The sequence below is a fragment of the Barbus barbus genome, assembly GCF_936440315.1.
Source record: "Barbus barbus genome assembly, chromosome: 13".
Classification (NCBI taxonomy): Eukaryota; Metazoa; Chordata; class Actinopteri; order Cypriniformes; family Cyprinidae; genus Barbus; species Barbus barbus.
The window spans coordinates 7,900,702-7,923,345 of NC_136741.1; the positions used below are offsets into that span (position 1 = coordinate 7,900,702).

At 39.7% G+C, this 22,644-nt stretch overlaps 1 protein-coding gene across 1 annotated transcript; it reads right to left on the reverse strand.

Moving 5' to 3' along the window:
* Positions 1–818: 818 nt before the first annotated feature.
* On the reverse strand, positions 819–22,086 carry mylkb (myosin light chain kinase b). Its single transcript, XM_079431254.1, has 17 exons — positions 21,187–22,086; positions 19,760–19,876; positions 19,546–19,611; positions 11,728–11,769; positions 11,394–11,521; positions 9,903–10,059; positions 9,394–9,699; positions 8,095–8,139; positions 7,896–7,986; positions 7,594–7,797; positions 6,842–7,059; positions 6,637–6,760; positions 5,390–5,542; positions 4,952–5,075; positions 4,761–4,851; positions 4,522–4,656; positions 819–2,254 (listed from the first exon to the last, which is right to left on the reverse strand). Exons 1-17 carry the CDS (start codon positions 21,836–21,838, stop codon positions 2,001–2,003), a joined length of 2,907 nt encoding a protein of 968 aa, XP_079287380.1. The 5' UTR covers positions 21,839–22,086; the 3' UTR covers positions 819–2,000.
* Between the last annotated feature and the right edge of the window lie 558 nt (positions 22,087–22,644).

Genomic DNA, 22,644 nt, shown 5'->3' on the forward strand with positions numbered 1-22,644 from the left:
ACAGCACAGCAGCGACATTATAGAATTACTACAACCTTCTAAAAATCCGACTCCTGAAGTACTACATTTATTGTAGTGTATTGTAGAAACGACTGTGTTCATGTAACGTTATGACGTTGTGCATCAATTTATCAATTTTATGTTTTTTTTGTTTGTTTGGTTTTTTACATTTACATTCTTCAAAATAGCCACCATTTACCTTCATAACAGCTTTGCACACGCTGCCTGGAATTTAGTCAATTTTGAAGAAAAAGAAGGAAATTAAAATAAATGTTACATTAAGTTAGAATTACAGAGAAAATTAATATGCTTATAGCCTTTTATTTTATGTTTAACGAGGAAACATAAAAAAGTAGGTCGTATAGCCTATACTTTACTGAAAAACTTTAAATCAGCTAAGTGTTAGGCTATGTGATGTTTTTGGCATTATTTAAATGTGGTATTTTTTGTATGTTTTTATAACCATATGACCTTTCATTGCATTACCTGTGTGCTTAATATTATATATATTTTAATGTATAAATTATAATATATTTGCAGCAACAATCAGATTTTTGCTTATATAGATTGGTATATTAGCATTACTAACTAAATTTAGTTAATTGCTCCTGTGGTCATGTCTTTTCCACTAAAGACCTGAAGGAATCCTGAATCCTCTCCAACTATTTCAATAATTCCAGTGCAGACAAACTGTGGCAACAGTAAATTTGTTATTTGTTATGCAGTGGATATTTTCTTCCAGACTAAATGTAACTATATAGCACAAACATAAGATTGCATGTGGCACATGTGAACAGTCATGAAAATGTTCTCTCTTTAAGTACACTTAGGCAGTCTTTTATTTGAATAATACTAAGCACACTTCTTTTTCACGTAGGGTCACGCTGTGCTTTGAACTGAAATGGACAAAGTGGCATTGCATGCCAGTATGATGAAAATCTGCATCTCTAAATAATTGTAATTTTGACAAACAAACAACATAAGTGTCACAAAAGCACACAAGGGAAACACTTTATTTATATGTTCACTGCTCAGAAAATCACTGCCAGTTATGCTGAATAAACCAAAACTAACAAACAGGGCCACTTAGATTTGTTGATTTGTGTTATAAGTTTTAATATACTACTTCTGATGTGATGGGAAATTTAAAGCATTATATGTTAAGTGAAAAATAAAAAGATAAGACAAAACAGCTCTGAGTTTTAATTCTATGATTAATTCATTCTCAGAGAATAGTGCAGACACTCAAAGGCAGCAGAAGCCTGTTCGAGGTTTATAAATATCATATGAGGGGTTGTATTGCAGGTTGCAGCACAAAATTCACCTCATTGCTCTGTCATGCAAGTGAATTAACTCAAAGAGGGAAAAATTAATTCAAAGTGCAAACAGGACAGACAGTCTAATGATGGTCACATCAGCTACAGTTTCTAAATGACTGAATTAACTACATTCAATCATTTAGCAACAATTATTCTCATAACTATTAAATAAAACATAATAATATCACAAGTTAATATCTTCATAAAGTCTCCAAACGTATTTAAACTGTCTTCATATTGATTCCAATACCATTTAGACTAGACTAGTGTTATTTGAAGAAGCACTGCCCTGTTTATACCACTAGATTGCACTGCAGTGCAGACCTAAAATGTCAAATGTGCACACAAAAGTATACTCGGATGATTGATTATCGGATGTAAATTACTGACATGGATGAAATCAATGTAACGTAATCAGTATGGTACCAGTCCATTTTGGTAAATCAGTCGGGATAATTGTCTGGACACAATGGCACATGCTGGAATGTCTTTGATCTTGGCAAACAGTTTTACCCCAAAACAGTTGCTCTTTACAAACTATTCTAGGCAGTAAGAATAAATACGAGGATAGTGTAAAAAAAGAAGAATGGAAATGGTGTAAAATGTTTAAGATATTTATAGTTCCTGTGTTATTCAGTCTTTCACTTCTCCCTCATTATCCACTCCTGTTTCCATCATTATTCAATCCTCTTCCTCTCCTTCAGCGTCACCCTCTCCTTCCTCCTCTTGCATAAACTCCACCATCAGTTCAGCAGTACAGGTGGCTTCTCCCAGACTGTTGACGGCTTTGCAGGTGTACTTGGCATCATCATCAGGACAGATCTCTGAGATCACCATACTACAGTGGCCATCCTCTTCATAGTCAATCTGGAAGTGACGCGTCTCCTTAATAGGCTGGTCATCCTTGTACCACACAACCTCAGGGTCTGGGTAGCCTTTGTGTTTAGAAGACACAGTAAATCAGTAATAAATAAAAAAAATGCTGTTAAAAATTAAACGCAAATGCAAGTGGACCACACAACAACAGTCATTGAATTTAGGTCTACCAACGATTAACCGTAAGGGCTGTAGCATTTAAATATCAATATACAGAGTAGTGGACCATATCATGGTGTAAGTATAAACTACGAATCATACCCAGTGCTAATTTGCTAATTTTCTTACTCATGATGATCAAATTGCCAAGCTTTTACATTATTTGTGACTTTTGAACATCGCCATATTAAAGGGAGAGAAGGTAAAAACAATCCTCACAATATTGTTGATAAGGAAATGGGTACAGAAAATGATAACTATTTCCATTTTAAATCCTAAAGGAGAATATTTTTTTAAACTGCTCTACCAAATGGCTGATGAAATTTGAAGGTAAGAGAACTAATAATAAGGTTATATTATAGATGATAATGTTAGCATGTACAAAAATCATGTAAAATGTTTTGTTGCATTATATAGGATTAAAATATTTTCTTATTAATTTAAATAATTACATTTTATAATTTTAACGAAATCCCTTTAGTCCCTAAGATATGTTAAGACACCATAAAGGCATTTTTTTTCTTTAGCATTCAGCAAGGATGCATTCAATTGATCAAAAGTAACAGTAAAGACATTTATTTAAATTTAAAGGTATATATGTATATATAAATATATATAAAGGTATAAATATATGAACATTTACTGCATAAATACGCACTTAAGCACATTTTTAATAATATTTGCGTAGGTCAGATTTAATAATAGCTGTTTTAGTAAACAAAAACATTTAAAATAGGCCTATATGCAAAAAAAAAAAAAAAAAAAAAAAAAAAAATATATATATATATATATATATATATATTGTATATTCAGCAAGGTTTTTATTCCCATTATCCACACATAAAACCCCAGTTCACACTGATGGGAAATTTGGTATTATTGTCTTATTTGTCACCGCCGCAGTTGTTCTTTAAAATAAAGCCATTTGCGGGTTTGTCCCATCATATCCTAAGTTTGTGCTTATCCACCGACCCTAAAATAAAGAATATAGGCTACATATATTATACAAAACAGCTAAATCTCAAACAGTGGATCATTTTTATCAACATCGCCCAGCAAAAACTGCTCAATGAATGTTAAAGTATGTCTGCTTCGTGTACTGTGAAAAGTGCAATAATAGGCTGACTTCATGTAACGTGCTACAGGTAGGACTAGCCTATATCATGGCCACGAATTAAGAATTTGTTCCGCAAACTTAATTCGTGAGCCGCTCATATTACACAGCTCTGTTCTGCCCGAAATACTCGGAGATGCCACCACCAAGCGTTTGATAGGAATATTTCATATTTCTGTAGTACAGCCAAACAACATAGATAATTCATAAAAACGTATATAAAGAATGCTCATGCGCAAACGTCTACACCAGTAAACTCTGCTGTATTATAAACCAATGAAATTGGGGGTGGGCGGAGTGACACGTGTCGCCCCGCCCCATCGTCCAGGGTGCACTCTGGGGCTACTCGATAGTAAAAGGCGCATTCGACTTGAAGCAGCGCTGTGCAGAATGACATCAAAGTACGGCAAGAGCGATAAGAGAGCAGACGGAAGTTGTAATTTGGCAGTTTGTCTCTCTGCTGCTCTAATAGTAAGGCTTTCCTCTGTGTATACATATCCTTAAAAGTACTTTATTATTTGTGTCCCCCCCCCCCCCCCCCCCCCCCAACTGTTAGACGAAATGTACGGCCCTGGTTCACGCCATATCGTAATTACCGTAATAATGAAATATCAACTTGTAAAAAGCATTCACGTCCTCGTAGAACTTGTAGGCCTAATTACAACTTGTGAACTGGAGCTATTCAGAGAGCTACGACTTGTACTACCTGACCACCTAAGATTCATTAGGCGCTAAGTTTAGGTGATAGTGGCTGAGTCCAAGGATGTGAACAGCTCCAAGTTGAACGTCACGTGTTGTCATCTCGAAATTACAGTAATTACGACATGGCGTGAATGCAGCATAATTTACACTGCTTTTGGTAGATTGCATTGATCATTACGGAAATTATCTGGCTGCATCTGTGTTGTTTAATTTGTGCATTGTCATTAGATCACCTGCAGAATTTTCCACTCCCGTTGGCGCTTTTATGGGATTGCATTCTCACACTAATTTGCCCTGTTTAGTAAATCTGTCCTTTAAAGTATAAAAGCCTTCAAGGTAAAAGGTCATTACCCTCAATCTTGCAGTCAAAGCGGGCAGCACTGCCTTCCACCACTTCTACATCCTGTATGACAGACGAGAAGCTGGGGGCCACAGGGGTGCGGTTTTCATTCTCCACACTCTCAAGGAACGGTGCAGGAGGCTCTTCTAAACACAAACACATTTATTAATGTGTAATTAAAATTTTAACATACAATATTTATTATGCAATGTTCAGTATCAATATTGAAAATCGGTTGCTGGACCATTACCATCAGTCGGGGAACTTTTCTTTGGACCGATTCCTCCTAACATTCCCATAGAGCTGAACCTGGAGATGGCACGCACTGCATTCCCTGTTTTCTGCACAGATACTCAGAAACATGAAGAAAACAGTGTCCCATGCAACTCATAGAAATTAATTCTTTGTCTAATAAATCAAAATAAACGCCAGTGCTTTCACCTGCCAGCGGCGTCTCAGGATGTACTTCTTCATCCTCTCTTTGGACAGTTGTTTAGCCTCCATGTTTTTGGTGTCCTGCTTGAGCCAAGAGTGCTCTAAACACTGAGCACAGGTCAGTCTGGCCCTACGGAGTGGGAATTATTGGGTCACAGAATTCAGACCAAATGTTAAAATCCTTTCATGAACATTCAGCATGAACTAATGCATTTGAGTGATAATTAACGTTGCCCATTATACCCTCCATTTTCAATAATGTAGATTTTACTAGGTTAGTTGTTACGGGTCTGTGCCAAGAGCTCAGGATGTGCTGTTCAAGAAATGTGCATCTACACAATGCTCTACAAAGGTTTTGTTTATCTTGGAACAATGTTGGTATTTCCATAAAAATTATAATGTTTCTGATTCAAAACGTTCTTCAGAAGGTTTTCTGAAGCTTACCTCATGTCCTTTTTTAGGAGACTGCTGATGAAGTCTTTGGCCTGATCTGAAATCTCATCAAACGCCTCATCCTCAAAATCCCAGGTGGCTGAGGTGACATTGGCAAGAGTTTCATTGTCATTGTCTCCCATGAATGGAGAGAGACCACTAACACTGAGGGTAAACAAGAGAAAGGGTATTAGCCATTAATCTTTTATTCTGTTAGCGCACATTCAACCAAAATGTGATGTAAGGTACAACAGGACCAAAAGCATCCCTTAAGGCAAAAGTTTTATTTATTTTGAAAAATCTTTTTGAACTTTTTGAATCAGCAAGGACGCATTAAATTGAACAAAATATCAATTGTATCACAGTTTCCACAAATATTTATGTAGCAATAAATAAATAAATAACCTGAGAACTAAATCAGCATATTAGAATGTTTTTTTTTTCACAGGAATAAATTACATAAAAAATCTAATATAAAACAGCTATTTTAAATGTCAATAACATTTCACACTATTACATTTTTAACCATATTTTTGATTAAATAAATGCAGCCTTAGTGAGAATAAGAGGCTTCTTTAAAAAATATTACTAACATAAAACTCTTGAACGGTAGTTTATATATTCTGTATATATTGATATTTATTGATTATGGTGTTACATATTCAATAAAGTGTGTATTCTGTAAAAAATGCTAAACATCTTTAGTTTAGAAATAGTTCATACCGTTTACAGTAGAGGCAATATTTAAAGATATAGAAGCAATGTTTAGTGGATGGGGGTGGAGCAGTTTCAGGCATTCTCATCTGCAATATTTAAAAAATTTATAAATCAAGTTTGATCATGAAAATTTTGCAGTTCATAGCAAAAAAAAAAAAGAAGAAGAAGATGTTTAGGAAAGGATTGAGTATTATGTTTTAATTTTTTTTTTTTTTATGGCCGTTTAGTGTTTTGGAAAAAAGATCAAATCAAAAATGTCCTTTTACCGCAGGGGGGCATTAACCTCTTGTAACCTGAGGATAAAAGTAACTGACACAAGTCTGTTTAAATATTTAGACTTTACCTCCAAGGAATTGAATTTGTGTTTATGTGATAAATTGAAAAAGCAAGCTTGGCAAGCGAGTTGTCCAAAAACTAATAATAGCCTTAAAAGGAAATGTTTCCAGTCCTCAGCATTGATTACTGTGTCTTTACTGTCACGGTTGTTAGCGACTGTTGGAGGAGTGATACCGATGTAGCTGAGATACTGATTTATCACTCACAGAATGTAACAGATGACGCCAATACTCCACATGTCTGTTGGGTAGCTGATAGCTTCATAGTTGATCACCTCAGGAGCTACAAACTCAGGAGTTCCAAACAGAACCTTCAGAGAGCCAGAATTCTCTGAAAACAGAAAAAAATAAAATAAAACTGTGCCAGAAAACCAGACACTGTTTGTTTTTGCAGTTGTTTATGCTTGTTTACCTAGCCTTCGAGCAAGTCCAAAGTCAATGAGCTTGATCTTGCTTCCTGTCTTGTTGATGCACATGATGTTCTCAGGTTTGAGGTCCAAGTGGACAATGCCCTGCTTGTGGATAAACTGAACTCCATCAATGATCTGAAGCATGTACTTAATCACCTCTCGCTCAGTCAGCTCGAAATCCTCATCAACGATTCGCTCAAACAACTCGCCGCCAGAAATCCTGCAGCCAGTGGGGACCACAATGACATAATCATTAAGCGACGCTAACCAATCACTGTCAGACTGCAATCTCAATGCATTGGAACTGTTTATGCACATTCCATTTAACAACCAGATCAACAGTGTCTGGAGTGCCAAACAATTCTCTTACAGTCAGGGAGATTTAATTCTGGGCTATTTTCCATCATGGCTGCCAAGCTGAAGCAGAGAACATCCATGCTTTCTTCTCCCCACCTCTCTGTTTTTCCATCTCACTATATAAGGACATGTGACACGCACTTCTCCCATCACAGGGTGCTGGATTTTACATTCCACTCTCACCATAAAAAGCTAAACTGGTGGAAAGATTTATGATTTAAAGATGTTGAAAAAACAACTAACAAACACTACAGCCTGTTCAAAGACACCAGGACAAGGCTGGACACCGCTCCCAGACTGGAACATATCCGATGGCCTTCTCATGAAAGCTTTTGTTTAGTCAACCTGTATCATGTTAGTCTTTCTGCTTAAAAGATTAAAGATATATAGGACTCACATCTCCAAAACCATGACCATGTCAGATTTTCCCTCAAAGGCGTCCACACATTGCACCAGTTTGGGTTGGTGGAGACTGTTCATGATGTCAATCTCCTGCCTCACATTTGCTTTTTCCTTCTGTGAGAATGCCTTGATGAACTTCCCTGCCCATACCTTCTTGGTGGACTTTTCCACAAGTTTGAAGACTTGACCAAATTTACCCCTTTTAGAAATAAGCGAAAGGCAATTGAAGAAACTGGAAGAAAAAATCTGGTACAGTAAATCCAAAATGGTATGTTATATTGATAATGCATCTCTTACGTTCCTAAGCGGTCCTCAATATCATAGAAATCCTTAACGCTACAGTCTTTCTTAATGACCACATCTCTGTATTCTGGCTCTTTTTCCTCATCTGTGAAATGAACAGGATATGTATCAGACTGACCATGTGGGAGTCATGTTAGTAAACTCTGGATTCAGGAGGGATGGAATGGTGGGCTAATTGCTTTGAACTTCATACCATCATCAGACACAGTGGCTCCAACTTCCTCCTCTTCCTTTTTCTCTGGAGAAAAATATGAATGTTTTTAAAGGTTTAGTTATTAAGTAGTGCATCAGCTCATCGCATTTATACCTTTGGGGTTCGGCCACAGTAAATATATATTTTTCCAATTAAACCTGAACAAAATCTGGAAAATATGTTTTCTACGATTTCTTCCTCTTTCCATCCTATGCCTACATGATTTCCCCCTTTTTTTATTTATTTAGTTCTATATTTTAGTAAAATGCATAAATATATATTCCCTATAAATATAGACAGTATTTACCTATAACATATATATATATATATATTTACATATAAAAATATTGAACTAAATGAATAAAAAAGGGGAATACACACACACACACACACACACACACACACACTGATGCATTTGATACATTTCATATAATATCTATATAACATACAATGCAATGCACTTAATATTGATATGATATACAATGCAATGCATTTGCATTTAACTCATATAATATAAGATCATTGATAAATATAACACACACACACACACACACACACACACACACACATAGTAAATTTGATAGACTATTGATACATTTGACACATTGCATTTGTTAACTGTATGACATTCATTATTTTAATTTATGCATATAATATTAAGACTTGAGTTATGCCAAATCGAGTGATGCTGCCATAAAGGTAGGAGAAATTCTGAAATTAAAATCATTAAAATTGTTATGATCAATATGATGATAGTACAATTTGTCATAGAAATGCCTGTATTATATTAAACAAGAATGCATAATGTAGGAATTTTCACTATACTGTAAAAAAAAAAAAAGAAAAAATGTTGAGCCAACTTAAAATTAAGCTGATTTTTGAGTTCTCTCAACTTATTTTTGTAGGAGATTCTCAACTGTTTGTTGTATAAACTTAAAATAACAAGTTGAGAAAATGCAAAAATCTGCTGAAACTGGTTGCCTTAAAATTCCCCACTCATTCTTCTCGATCAATAGTATCACAATTAATAAGATGTTCTGGTAACACTTTAGAATAGGGAACACTTATTCACTATTAACTACGACTCTTCCCTCAATAAATTCCTAATTTGCTGCTTATTAATAGTTAGTAAGGTAGTTGTTAAATTTAGGTATTGGGATTAGGGATGTAGAATAAGGTCATGAAGAATAAGGCATTAATATGTGCTTAATTACTACTAATAAATGGATAATATTCTAGTAATATGCATGCAAATAAGCAACTAGTTAAGAGACACTAAAATAAAGTGTTCTTTCTCACCTGTTACCTCCTCTACTCCCACTGTAATGGGCTCAGATTCTGCACTGGGCTCTCCAACTCCATACACATTAACAGCTCGAACGCGGAACTTGTACTGACGATCGGCGAGAAGGTTCTGGACGTGGTATGAGGTGCTGTTACAGGAGGTGAGGTCATTCCATGTGTTGTCAATCGAATTCCAGATCTCCAGGTTGTAGGACTGGACGATGCTGCCTCCATCGTAAGTGGGGCCGTACCAGGAGAGGGTGAGCGAAGACTTGCGGATGTCAGAGGCAGCAGGGATGCCGGCTGGGGGATCTGGCTTATCTGGCACGCAGATTTATATTGAAGAGGTCAGAATTAGTTATATAGAAAGCAATGCATAGAAAGATAGGGAGACTACCAGTAAATATGCTTTATGTTACTATGTTGTATCAAAGTGCTAAATACAGTACAGTCTCTCATAATCTCATCTTCCTCCTTCCTGCTTCTCATTATGTGTCACTTCCTGTCTTTGCTTACTCCCTTACCTACGATGGTGAGGTTGAGTGAGGCCTGCTTGGTACCAAATTTATTCTGCAGTTCAAGAGTGTAGCAACCACAGTGATCTTGGTCACTCGCTGTGATTGTCAGGTGGCTGTTGTTCTCTGTGGTCTCTATGGAAATGCCCCCACTTCCTGGCAGGATCTAAACAGGAGAAGAGTATACAATGTATAAGTATATAGCACTTTAGGCCTTGAAGCTTTCATTTTCTTATTTTCACCTCTTCTTTAACCACTTTTATATCAAACATAATTCATGAAATCTAAACGTATCCTTATACTGTAATTATTCAGTAGGTTTTCCAAAGAAATTCCAAGAACATGTAAAGATCAAAATAGGCAGCAGCCACACCATCCTCACACTCTAATTTCACCATCTGTCATATAACATTGGTTCCCAAAGTGAGTTCTCCATAATCTTAATGCTTCATTTTAAACATTAATATATCAGTTTAAGTGTTTTGTACAGCGAATGCTTCAGTTAATCAGCAATGAATCAATCAGTGGTCTCTGAACCTGATGAATCACAAAAATCAATCATGCTAATGACACAAACGGGGCAGCAAATATGAAATGCTCGTGCAACATGCAGGGGCGTTTCAGTCTCCTTTTAAAGTTAAGATGGGGTATAATACAAAATTAGGTTGCACTTTATTTTAATGTCCAATTCTCGCCATTAACAAACCATTAACTATGACTTTTGCCTCAATAAACTCCTAATTTGCTGTTTATTAGTAGGATAGTTGTTAAGTTTAGATATTGGGTAGGATTAGGGATGTAGAACATGGTCATGCAAAATATGTGCTTTATAAGTACTAATAAACAGCCAATATGTTAATAACAATGCATGCTAATGCAACTTGTTAATAGTGAGAATTGTTTCCTATAATAAATTGTTACCCAAAATTCTTTATTAAATCATTTTAAATTTACATTAACAGTAGCAGCTGTTCAGTTCACATATGCTCTATATCTGCACAACTCTTCTATCAAATAAAAACCTGTTGTCTTAGTCAATCAAAAGTCAGGCAATACAATTAAAAAATAAATAATTCAATGTTTTTTTCTATGTTACAATAAAATGACTATTGATAATTCAATGAAATATATTTCTGTTTATCTGAATATCAATTAGTCGACCTATAGTACTTTGTCACATCGATTTAACAGTGTTTGCGAATCGATACTGATCCCCAAAAAAATGGTATTAGAATCTGTATCGGCTGATCAAGATGACAAGAAACCAGTAATCAGTTTTGGCTGTAAAAATCTCGATCAGCGCATTAGCTTTTGTTCCAAAATAGTTTTTGAAATGTATTTTTACAATAAGTATTTGTGCTGTCAATTTTAGATTAAAGGGGTGCTCTGTGCTCACGTGGGAAATTTATTTGGGGTGCAGTCAAAAATCACTGCCTTTATTTCAGAAGATTTGGGAACCAATGATCTGTCATTGTACAAACTCTCTGTCCTTTTTCTTACCGGCTTTTTAAATTTGAGCCAGGTGCAAGTTATGGGTGCCGTCCCTCCAAAGTTGCCCAACAGCTCCACCTTTTCTCCTGCCCTGATCTTCTGATCTCCAGGGAACTGCAGAAACTGTGGCGGAGAACCTGCATGGCATTATAAGCAAACATAGGTTCATATTCAACACTCTCATGGAAAATAGTTATTCTGTATTTTCTCTACTATCAGATGTCTACTATCAGTATTCTGCAAGACAGCTTATCACACAAGAACGTGTCTCTGTGCATGGCCTTCAGGTCAAATATTCCTTGTACCTGAATGGCTATAAGGGATAATGAGAGAGTAATCTTACCCTGTTTGGCGGGAGCTGGTTTCTTCTTTATTCTAGCTTCATCTGCAGAAGAGTGAGAACATGTACTGACATAAGATAGCATCTACTGCAACAGCGTCTGCTGTATATTTTTAGCTAAACATATTTACATAATTATTCAAATAAACATTTCATTAAAGGGATAGTTCAGCCAAAAATGTTCATAGTTTTCTCCCCCTCGTGTTGGCTAAAATGTGACATTCTTTCTTCTACAGAACACAAAATAAGATATTCTGAAGAATATTGGCAACCATACAGTTTCGGTTACCATTGACTTTCTGGAAAAATATTGACTTTCTCAAAATATCTTTTGCGTTACATAAAAGAAACAAACTCATGCAGGTTTGGAATCACATGAGGGTAAATAATGGCAGAATTTTTATTTTTGGGTGAACTATCCCTTTGGAGGAACAACAAGCATAAATAATGATTTTAGAAGGATTTTACAATTTTGACTTCAAATAGCAGGACGTCTGTAATATTAATGGCCGATTCGCACGGGATTAGAAATCTCAGTAAAACTATCAGAAGTGGGAGGGGTATCTCGATTTATGCACCGCAGTCACCTGCCTGTCGTCACATGCGTTTTATGTTACTTCCTGAATGTAAGTGCGCTTCATCGTTCTGTAACAGTAAAAATGCTTGAGGTGGTTTAGACAAGTCGAGTGATGCGCTGAGTGATTGATAGGAGGCGTGACTATGTAGAACTGCTATGTGTGATATGAATTCACTGTCAAAGAGAGAGGAAGGGGAAAGGGAATGTGAAAGGGAAAGGGAAAGGGAAGTGGTGTGTGGCCAAGTATGGTGACCCATACTCTGAATTTGTGCTCTGCATTTAACCCATCCAAGTGCACATACACCCGGATCAGCATAGCTGGTATTGTTTTACTAATTCTACATCGTTTTATGTTGAAAAGAATTGAGGTTTGCCACTGACATGTCCCTCTGCCTAGAACGCAACTGAAAGCTTCTCCAAGCACCTCCATATTTGAAAAACCGGAGAAAATGACAGGAAATGACGGAATATTTACTTATATTTTTACAGCTGGTCTATTCGCACGGGATTAGTATTACCTGAGGTAATTTCTCCGGACCTTTTTACAGAAGGTAAAAGTCACTGCAATCTTTACTGACATTGTCTGTAATGATTACTGAGATGGCGCATTCAGACGGGACTAAAATAATTGAGAAGCTCTGGTAATAATTACTTTACCCCACCTCTCCATGTAAAACTAATCCCGTCCGAACAGGGCTTTAGACATTTTGCTCATATTATTGTCAGAGAGTCACCACAGTCACCACAGTCTCCACCAACGACACTCACCAGATCCCAATCCCCTGATTTCTGATCACCGCCTCCTGTCAGCACTAATCAACAGCACTATATCCCTGCACTCCTCCCATTCACTCACTGTCTGGTCTGAAACTTTCCATGTTGACTAACCTGACCCACTTACCTTTTGTTTACTTACCAGTTGCTCCAGTGTTCTTATTCCTGTTCTCCACCGCTCCAGTTCTCCACCGTCTCCACGCTCCTCTGTTACCTCCGGATCCCCTGGAAAAGGAAAAAGGACATTCACACTCAGATAAGCCCCTAGAGACATTCCCATTCCCCGCCTGCTTACCTGGACATTCTGCTCATCTCATTCCCCTCTGCTACTACTCAATAAACCTGTTGATTGTATTGCACTTACCTCTGTGTCCTGTGTCTATCTGCTGACAGAAGACCAGACCCGAACCGACGACCGGAGATGGCGTTCCCGAACCCCGCCACTGCGGATCCCCTCGAAGAGCTGGTCAGCGCTCTTCGAACAGCTCTCTCTCCGGTCACACACCCTCAGTCTGCCTCTGCTAGTCCCATGGCCATCCTTGCAAACTATTCGGGTGAGGCGGTTGAATGTAGTGGTTTTTTACTCCAAGTTTCACTTTACATAGAGATGCAATCCCATTAATTTTCCAGCGAACGGGCTAAAGTTGCCTTCCTGATCTCCCTGCTAACCGGACGGGCATTGCTCTGGGCACGAGCCATCTGGAACTCACAGACCACTATAATTAACTCTTTCGATGCTTTCGCTACCCACTTCAAAGAGGTCTTCGGCCTATCCACCTGCTCACTCTCCATTGCCGACCAATTGGAGCCTGCTATCCCTACCCTACCACTGCTAATGGTACAACTGCTCACCCCACGTCATTTCATTTCAGTACCCATCCTCGTGGACTTGGGATCCTCAGGCAATTTCATCTTTTAATTTACCCCACCAAAGACAGGCTGAGCTGAAGATCGAGACCAAACAGGGAAAACCTCCCGGGCGTGGGCACATCAAGTTCCGGTCTCCGCCGATCACTCTGCAAGTAGGCTATCTTCATCATGAGAGGATTTCCTTTCTGTTACTGGAGGGACCCAACGTCAATATCATCCTGGGACGCTCCTGGCTATCTCAACATTCCCCCGAAGTCAGATGGGATACCAGCGAGATCCTCCGATGGAGTAAAACCTGCATCCAAAACGGTCTCTCCAACGTCCCTGTACCCCTGGTTAGGGGAAAGGGAAGTGGTGTGTGGCCAAGTATGGTGACCCATACTCAGAATTTGTGCTCTGCATTTAACCCATCCAAGTGTACACACAGTAGTGAACATACACCCGGAGCAGTGGGCAGCCAATGCTGCGGCGCCCGGGGGTTCGGTGCCTTGCTCAAGGGTCTCACCTCAGTTGTGGTATTGAGGGTGGAGAGAGTGTTGGTTATTCACCCCCCACCCCCCCACATACAATCCCTGCCGGAACTGAGACTCGAACCCACGACCTTCAGGCTACAAGTCCAACTCTCTATCCATTAGGCCATTCTAAGTGCACACACACCCGGAGCAGTGGGTAACCTGAAGCTCCAAGTTCATTCCACCTTATTGGAGAGCCCCGAACCTCGTGAGGTTCCGACGATCCCATTTGACTACCTGGCATTCCAGGATGCGTTCAGCAAACCGGCCATGGGATTGTGCCATCGACCTGCTGCCTGGAGCTATACTCCCCAAGGGTGAAGTATACCCCCTGTTCTTCCCGGAGCGCAAAGCGATGGAGGATTACACCAACAACAGTTCATTCGCCCTTCCACCTCTCCGGCGGCCTCAAGCTTCTTCGTGAGCAAGAAGGACGGAGTCTTGCGGCCTTGCATCGACTACCGGACCCTCAATGATCACACTGTCAAGCTCCCTTATCCTCTTCCCCTGGTCCCGGCCGCCCTCAAGGAAATCTGTGGGGCCCACATCTTCTCGAAGCTGGACCTGCGGAGCGCCTATAACCTTGTTCGTATCCGGGAAGGCGACGAGTGGAAGATGGTGTTCATTAAACCCTCAGGCCACTATGAATATCGGGTTATGCTGTATGGCCTTTCCAAGTCTCTGCCCGTCTTCCAGGGGTTTATGAACGAGGTGTTCCGGGAGTTCCTCCACCGGTTTGTCAATGTGTACATAGACAATATCCTGATCTACTCCCGGAACCTGGCCGAACATCGCCATCACGTGACGCAGGTCCTACGCCAACTCAGGAAACACCACCTCTACCTGAAGCTCGAGAAGTGTGAGTTCCACTGGAGGTTCATTCTGAACTTCAGTCTCCTCTCAGCCCCCCTCACTTCCATGCTCAGTCAGAAACCCAAGTCTCTGTCCTGGAACTCCGACACTCGAGCCGCCTACAAGAAGCTATAGGAGGCCTTCTGCACTGCTCCCATCCTCTCACATCCCGAACCCCAACTCCCTTTCATAGTGGAAGTGGATGTCTCCACCACCTGCATGGGAGCAGTGCTGTCTCAATACCACGGAGAGCCTCCCCGACTCCCCAAAACCTACGTACCCACCTCCTTGAGGACATCCCTTTTGGGCTCCTTGCATGCTTCCCCAGTCTCTGGACACCCAGGCAGCCAGCGTACTCTCTCGCTCCTCGCAAGCTCGGTACTGGTGGCCCAGTATGGCCCGGGATGTCTCCCAGTACGTTCGTGGATGCTCAGTCTGCGTCATCTCCAAGACTCCACATCACTTACCCGCCGGAAAATTAGTCCCATTACCCATTCCACATTGCCCCTGGTCCCACGTCGGAGTCGACTTCGTCACAGATCTCCCCAAGTCAGAAGGTTATACCTGCATACTCATTGCAGTTGACAGAATCTCCAAAGCCTGCAAGTTAATTGTCCTCCGGGGTTTTCCCACAGCCCTCGAAACAGTAGAGGCACTCTTCCATAATCTCTTCAGCACCTTCGGCATCCCGGAAGATGTCGCCTCCGACCGTGGGCCACAGTTTGTTTCCCGTGTCTGGAAGGTATTCTTCAAACTCCTCGACGTCACCGTCAGTCTCTCCTTAGGGTATCACCCCCAGACTAATGGCCAGACTGAGCGGAAGATTCAGGAGATTGGGAGATATCTCCGGGTCTACTGTCATGACAACCAACACAGCTGGAACCGCTTCCTCCCATGGCCTGAGTATGCACAAAATTCCCTCAAGCAAACCACCACTGACCTCACCCCTTTCCAGTGCATACTCGGCTACCAACCCCCTGTGTTTCCCTGGACAGAAGAGCCCTCCGACGTTCCAGCTGTCGACCACTGGTTCCGAGCGAGGGAGAGAGTTTGGGACTCAGCTCATGTCCAACTCCAGCAGGCAGTTCGGAGACACAAGACCTATGCAGATGCCCGTCAGTCTGCCACCCCCGTCTATCATCCTGGATATAAGGTCTGGCTCTCCACCCGGGATCTGCGTCTCCGCCTGCCCTGCCGGAAGCTGAGTCCCTGTTATATCGGTCCCTTTTCCATCGAGAGGCAGATAAATTAGGTCACCTTCCATCTCCAACTCCCTGCACGGTATCGTATCCATCCAGCATTCCGTGTCTCACTCCTCAAGCCTGTCTCTCCCTCTGTCACAGAACCCTACGAGCCTGAAGTACCTCCTCCTCCCAAGATCATCGAGGAGCCCCTAGTCTACAGGGTGCAGGAAATCTTGGACTCTCTGTGACGGGGTGGTTGCCTGGAATATCTTAATGACTGGGAGGGATACAGGCCGGAGGAAAGATCCTGGGTGGCCCGGGACGATGTGCTGGATCCCTCTCTCCTGGCCGAGTTTCACCAGAACCACCCTGACCGTCCCGCACCCAGAGGCCGTGGCCGACGCCGTCGCTGTAATAGGGCATCAGGAGCCACCCCTGGAGGAGGGGGTACTGTCAGAGAGTCACCAGAGTCACCGCAGTCTCCACCAACGACACTCACCAGATCCCAATCCCCTGATTTCTGATCACCACGACCTGTCAGCACTAATCAGCAGCACTATATCCCTGCACTCCTCCCGTTCACTCACTGTCTGGTCTCAAACTTTCCATGTTGACTAACCTGACCCACTTACCTTTTGTCTACTTACCAGTTGCTCCAGTGTTCCTATCCCTGTTCTCCACCGTCTCCACGCTCCACTGTTACCTCCGGATCCCCTGGAAAAGGAAAAAGGACATTCACACTCAGATAAGCCCCTAGAGACATTCCCATTCCCCGCCTGCTTACCTGGACATTCTGCTCATCTCATTCCCCTCTGCTACTACTCAATAAACCTGTTGATTGTATTGCACTTACCTCTGTGTCCTGTGTCTATCTGCTGACAATTACAAACGTATCTTATTTTTTTATTCAAAAAGTTATTCATCAATAGATTTATATTTTGTTTTATGATAGCGACAATTTTAAACTGGTAATTGTCAAAGAGTTCTTTTATAGAGACTATTGCTTTTGTTATAGATCTAATATGCAAATAAATGCATATTAAGGAATATTGTGTCTAATTTGCATATTTGAAAAAAATGAGTAAAGTCACAAAACAATGTGATGATATATGTATTTTAATACCAAATAGTTAGATTGCAGGAATTTTAAATTTCTCTTAATTTAAAATTAATTAAATTAATTATCCTTCTCTTAAGAAATTTTCTTCCTTATTAAAGTGATAAATAATAAATTCTCCATTCAGTAAACAATCCAGTAGTCAAATAAATCCAGTTATCAACTCTGTTCACATGATTGAAATTTCATTTTACACCATTTCAAAGGAAATAACTAGTCAACATTCATCTGAGAACTAAAAGGAGTTCTAAGGAAACTGACACTCCTGATCAGCATCCAGGGAGAGGGTGACTGTGTGGACACTGTGTCTTGCTGGAATTCCCCATATACGGACATGCTAAATATAGGGTCTCCAAGATCCAGGAAGCAGTGGCTCTCTCTCTCCACTATTTATTTAAGGTTTGATCACCGTCAAGAAACAATGCAACATGTAAACCCCACTAATACACCAGCACACTCCAAACAGAGAGATTGAGAAAGGGGGAGAACAGGGGTGAGGAAGACAGAGAGGACAGTCAGATCTTTATGTGTTTCAGCTCACAGAAGTCTACCATTTTAGGCCTTCTCTTCATCTTCAATTGCTTCTTTCTTATCTTTCATTTTCTCTCTCATGCTTGGACAGTGGACACACCTGAACTTTTTCCATAAGCACTGTGGGAATACAATGCACTCTGTTCTGGTATTTGCCAGTAACATGCTTTTCGTGCACTAAATTGTAAATCACTTTGACATTGTTTGTTAAGAACATAACTGCAATGTAGGAGCCACTTAGAGGCTGCTATGCTTATGAAATACTAGAAGACTAAATGCAGCAGTACAACTGGTTGCCTATTGTTCCAAAACACCATCGGCTGAGTTTATTTTCTACTCTATCGTGATCACATGGATTAAAATGTAGGATCTAGTGTGACCAAAGCCAGAACAAAACAAACGGGCGAACCATTTGAGCACTATATACAATCTGCCATCAGATAGTGTGGGATGAAAATCCTATAGTGACCATTGTTCGCGTCTGTAAGGTCATCTTCTCGCATGACAAATGTTTTTGAAAGGGAAATTGGGATTAAATGTCCACTAAATATATCAGAATTAAGGACTAAATGCTTTTGCTTTAAGGACATCAAAAGGAGAACATCGGGTCATGATGTTCTTTAAACACAAAGCCTATTTACAGTATGCCAAGCCTGATTATTTATTGTAAATGTTGGTGTAGACAAGATTTTGAATATGAACAAGAAATATATACCAGTCTCAGATGTATGATTATTTACATCGTCACAAAATGTCACTATATTATCGCCCAGCTCTTTATATACAATTTTTCAAACTTTGTCTGCATATATCCACATTTATTCACATACATATACTTATGTAGTCCAATATATGGAATATCTAAACTGGTATATATCTGGAATAAATATTATCACTCAGCTCTAATTTAATGAATGCAATAAGGCATGACCTGACTTGACTTCATTTTCCTTTAAAGGTGCTCTCATAAATGGACAGTTCACCCAGATATGAAAATTCTGCCGTTGTTTACTCATCCTCATTTTGAAACCTGGATGACTTTCATTGTTTATGTGGATCACAAAAGGAGTTTTTTTTATGTATAATTATCTTAATGTCCAAGCTGCTCCTTTTCATACTTTCAGTGTATGAAAACTTGGAATATAGTCCATGAGTTTTGTGGACTACTTCTATGTATAATTTTTGGAGCATGTCAACAATTGGGTCCCCATACACTTTAATATGGAAGAGAGCAGCATGAACATTCTTCAAAATGTCTCCTTTTATGTTCCACTAATGTAAGGCATGTTGATGGTCTCGATTTGGAAATGACATGAGGTTGAGTAACAGATTAAGGACATTTCATCCTTTTATAAATAAACTACTGACATCAGTGAACAGGCCACAACATGTGTCTTTACTCACTTTCTGTAGTGGGAGTTGCAGAAGAGCTCTTCCTGTTTTTCTTATCTGCTGATGGGTCTGAAGGATCTGGAGGAATGCAATAAAATTATTATAACAATATTGAGTTCTGGGAGGGATTTGGCATTGTTAGTATTGTTATTGGTATGACACCCTAATTCAATATTATGTCTCCAATGACATGCATTAGGGGAAGTCTAGAAGACAGGACACTTACCATCTACAGTGACCATACAGGAACACTCTGCTTTACCATGTGCATTCTCTGCCTTACATGTGTAGCGTCCTTCATCCTCTGGTAGAGCCTTGTCAATTGTAAGTGAACACTTTTCTCCTGATGTAAAACAAGAGGTAGCATTTAATGAAAAGTGTATATTGTCCTAGTAAACACATAATTGTTTTATCTTAGCTGACAACGGAATTTTTTTATTATTGAAGTTTTGTCTTTTCAGCCTTATTATTAATTGAAAACTAAATGCTGGGCTTATACATTGTAAAAACTCTTATGCCAGCTATGTTGACACCCTTAACAGCTATTGAGGCTTGACTCTGATAAAAAGGATAATTAATGTCCAAGAATAAAATATAATAATAAAAAAATATATAATAACATGGAATAATCTACAGCTTTTTTTTTTTTTACATATTATCCAAGGGATTCAAATTCTAAAGTTCTTCTCCTAAATGCAAATGATACCATTAGCACAAATTATTCATGTGAATACATCACCACAAATTTCTGAAAAAAATGTAAGAAAACCAGGGGTCGGTCTTCTTTTCTGTTTGTTTGTTTGTTTGTTAGTTAGTAGTTTGATTGTTTGTTTGTTTATTTTTACACTTAATAATTAAGTTAATAATATTTTGTATTCTCGACACAAGTCTTAGGGATGTTCTTATCTTTTTAAGACAAATTTGAATTCCTGAAACGAATATTTTTAAGAATCAGTACCATAACATCCAACTTGCCTTAACCCAAAAGTAAAATGTTCAATGAATTTATTTGGTTTAATATCAAACCTGTAATTTTCTTCTTAAGAAAAAAATTTGATTTTCTTAAGAAAATTTCTGAGAACTTAAGAATTGCACTTTCAAAATTGAACATTCTTACAAACAAAAATAAGATTTTGAGGAATCCATACAACCAAGAGCCTAAAGCACTGGATAATGTAGGGGACACCCATCACATTCCTGTTTGATTTAGACACAGAGGGAATCCTCTATTGCTATTTCTGAACTTTCTAATTGCAACCCAGAACATCATTCTTTCTCATGCCGGTGGAAGGGTTTAGAGAGACCTTAAACCCTCAGATCAAATAACCTAATGTGAATGAGCTCAAAGAACCAAGATAACACTCACTGAGTGCTCCAGTTGGCAATGAATCAGCCTCAGCTTTAAGATCATTCCTGTCAGCATGTGATTTACAACACAGCACAGAAAACTAAAGTAGGGACTTTAGAAAAAGAGGTTTTAAACCTGCCCTCATCATTAGATAACTCTACAGACCCATGGTTATAACATTTCATTGGAGTTGTCTGTTACATTTAAACATCTATTAATCAAAAGACATAAACAACTGTGTAGAAAATACAAGATCAATAGTATTTTGCATTGTAAATTGTGGTCAAAAGTATCTATTTTCATACCTTCCTTTGACAAGACAATAAACTTGGATGCCTTCACAATTTTCCCATCAAGAATCCAGGTGATGACAGCTTGGGGGTCAGAGGTCACCTGACACTCTAACCTCAGCCTCTCTCCATCCACCACAGTGATGTCACTGAGGGGCTGTTTGATAACGGGCAGCTTTCCTGCATCCTTCTCTCCTCCATTCACAACTTTTGCCTTTTTTTCGTATGTCTCTGTTATCTGTCCATCAGTTGTCTTCTTCTCTGGGCTGGCTTTCTCCTTTTTTTCAGTTGTCCCTGCATCAGTGCTGCTGGCTTTTTTTTCTGTTGTTGCATTTTCCTTTACGTTAACCTTTTTATCAATCGCACCACCATTTACGCCATTGACATCACTTTGCTTTTCCTTCTGTGGTGTCTTGGGTGCTAGCTTTGATGAATTCTGTTCATTTTTCTCCGTCTTCTCTGGTTCTGGTGCTTGCTTCTTGTTCAGGACGGACCTGAAGTCTGAAGGTGCGCTGCTTGGAGGTGGAGAGGCAGCAGGTTCTTTGGGTGAACCATCTTTCTTGTTGAGCAATGACCTGAAGTCAACCTTTGTTGGGGTGCTTGTCTTGATCTCAGACCCTGACTTAGGCCCCGAACGGGGCTTTAGAGCTGCCCTAAAGTCTGTCATCTGTCTTCCTTTGCTAACCTCTAGAAATGAAAACCAAATTTATGAAAGCTCCTTTCGTCAGTCTTTCTCAGCTCCTTTGGTAGGGGTTTCTTCAAGCTGTAAATGAATACGGATGTCCAGTTGTATGAATTTTCCCGATCCCACTGGTCCAATGACTTTGTGGAGGTCCTGCTCTGTCTGTGGTTACTGTGCAACTCTCTGTTCTCCCCACTCAAACTACTGCTGGGACAACCCCTCTGGACCAGAATGAAAGAGGGAGGAGAGAATAGAGGGTAGAGAGAGGACATACAGAGGGAAGGAGAGAGATATTTGAGGGTGGGGAGTGGAATTGGATTGTTTAAAAGCTTAGACTCCATTCTATAATAGGTTAATTGGAGACAGGAACACATTTCATATCTGCGTGGCATCAAAGGGGGGAGCGCCATTGCCTTATTAGGGAAACACTTCCAGTGCATGGGCATCAACACAACAGAACAGAGCTGGGAGGTAAACAGATGGCAAGATAGCATCAGAATCTGAGTCATTATTACTATGTTAAGAACACAAATGCGGATAAACATCTTGAGCCTGTCACCAGAGCCTGATTTGGAGTTACGTTCAATGAAAGACAAGAACTTATTAATAATTTGAAAAGAAAGAGAATCTCACTATTCCGTTGGCGCTTGGACAGAAACAGACAGAAGTGTTCTGATTATTCTGGGGGTGTTCCTTTGGATGCTCCTAACTTTTTGACCTCTCTATAAATGGGGGCCCCTCATTGGGCTATTATGAAGATACATTTCACCAATCAGAGTTGAGTTGCATGT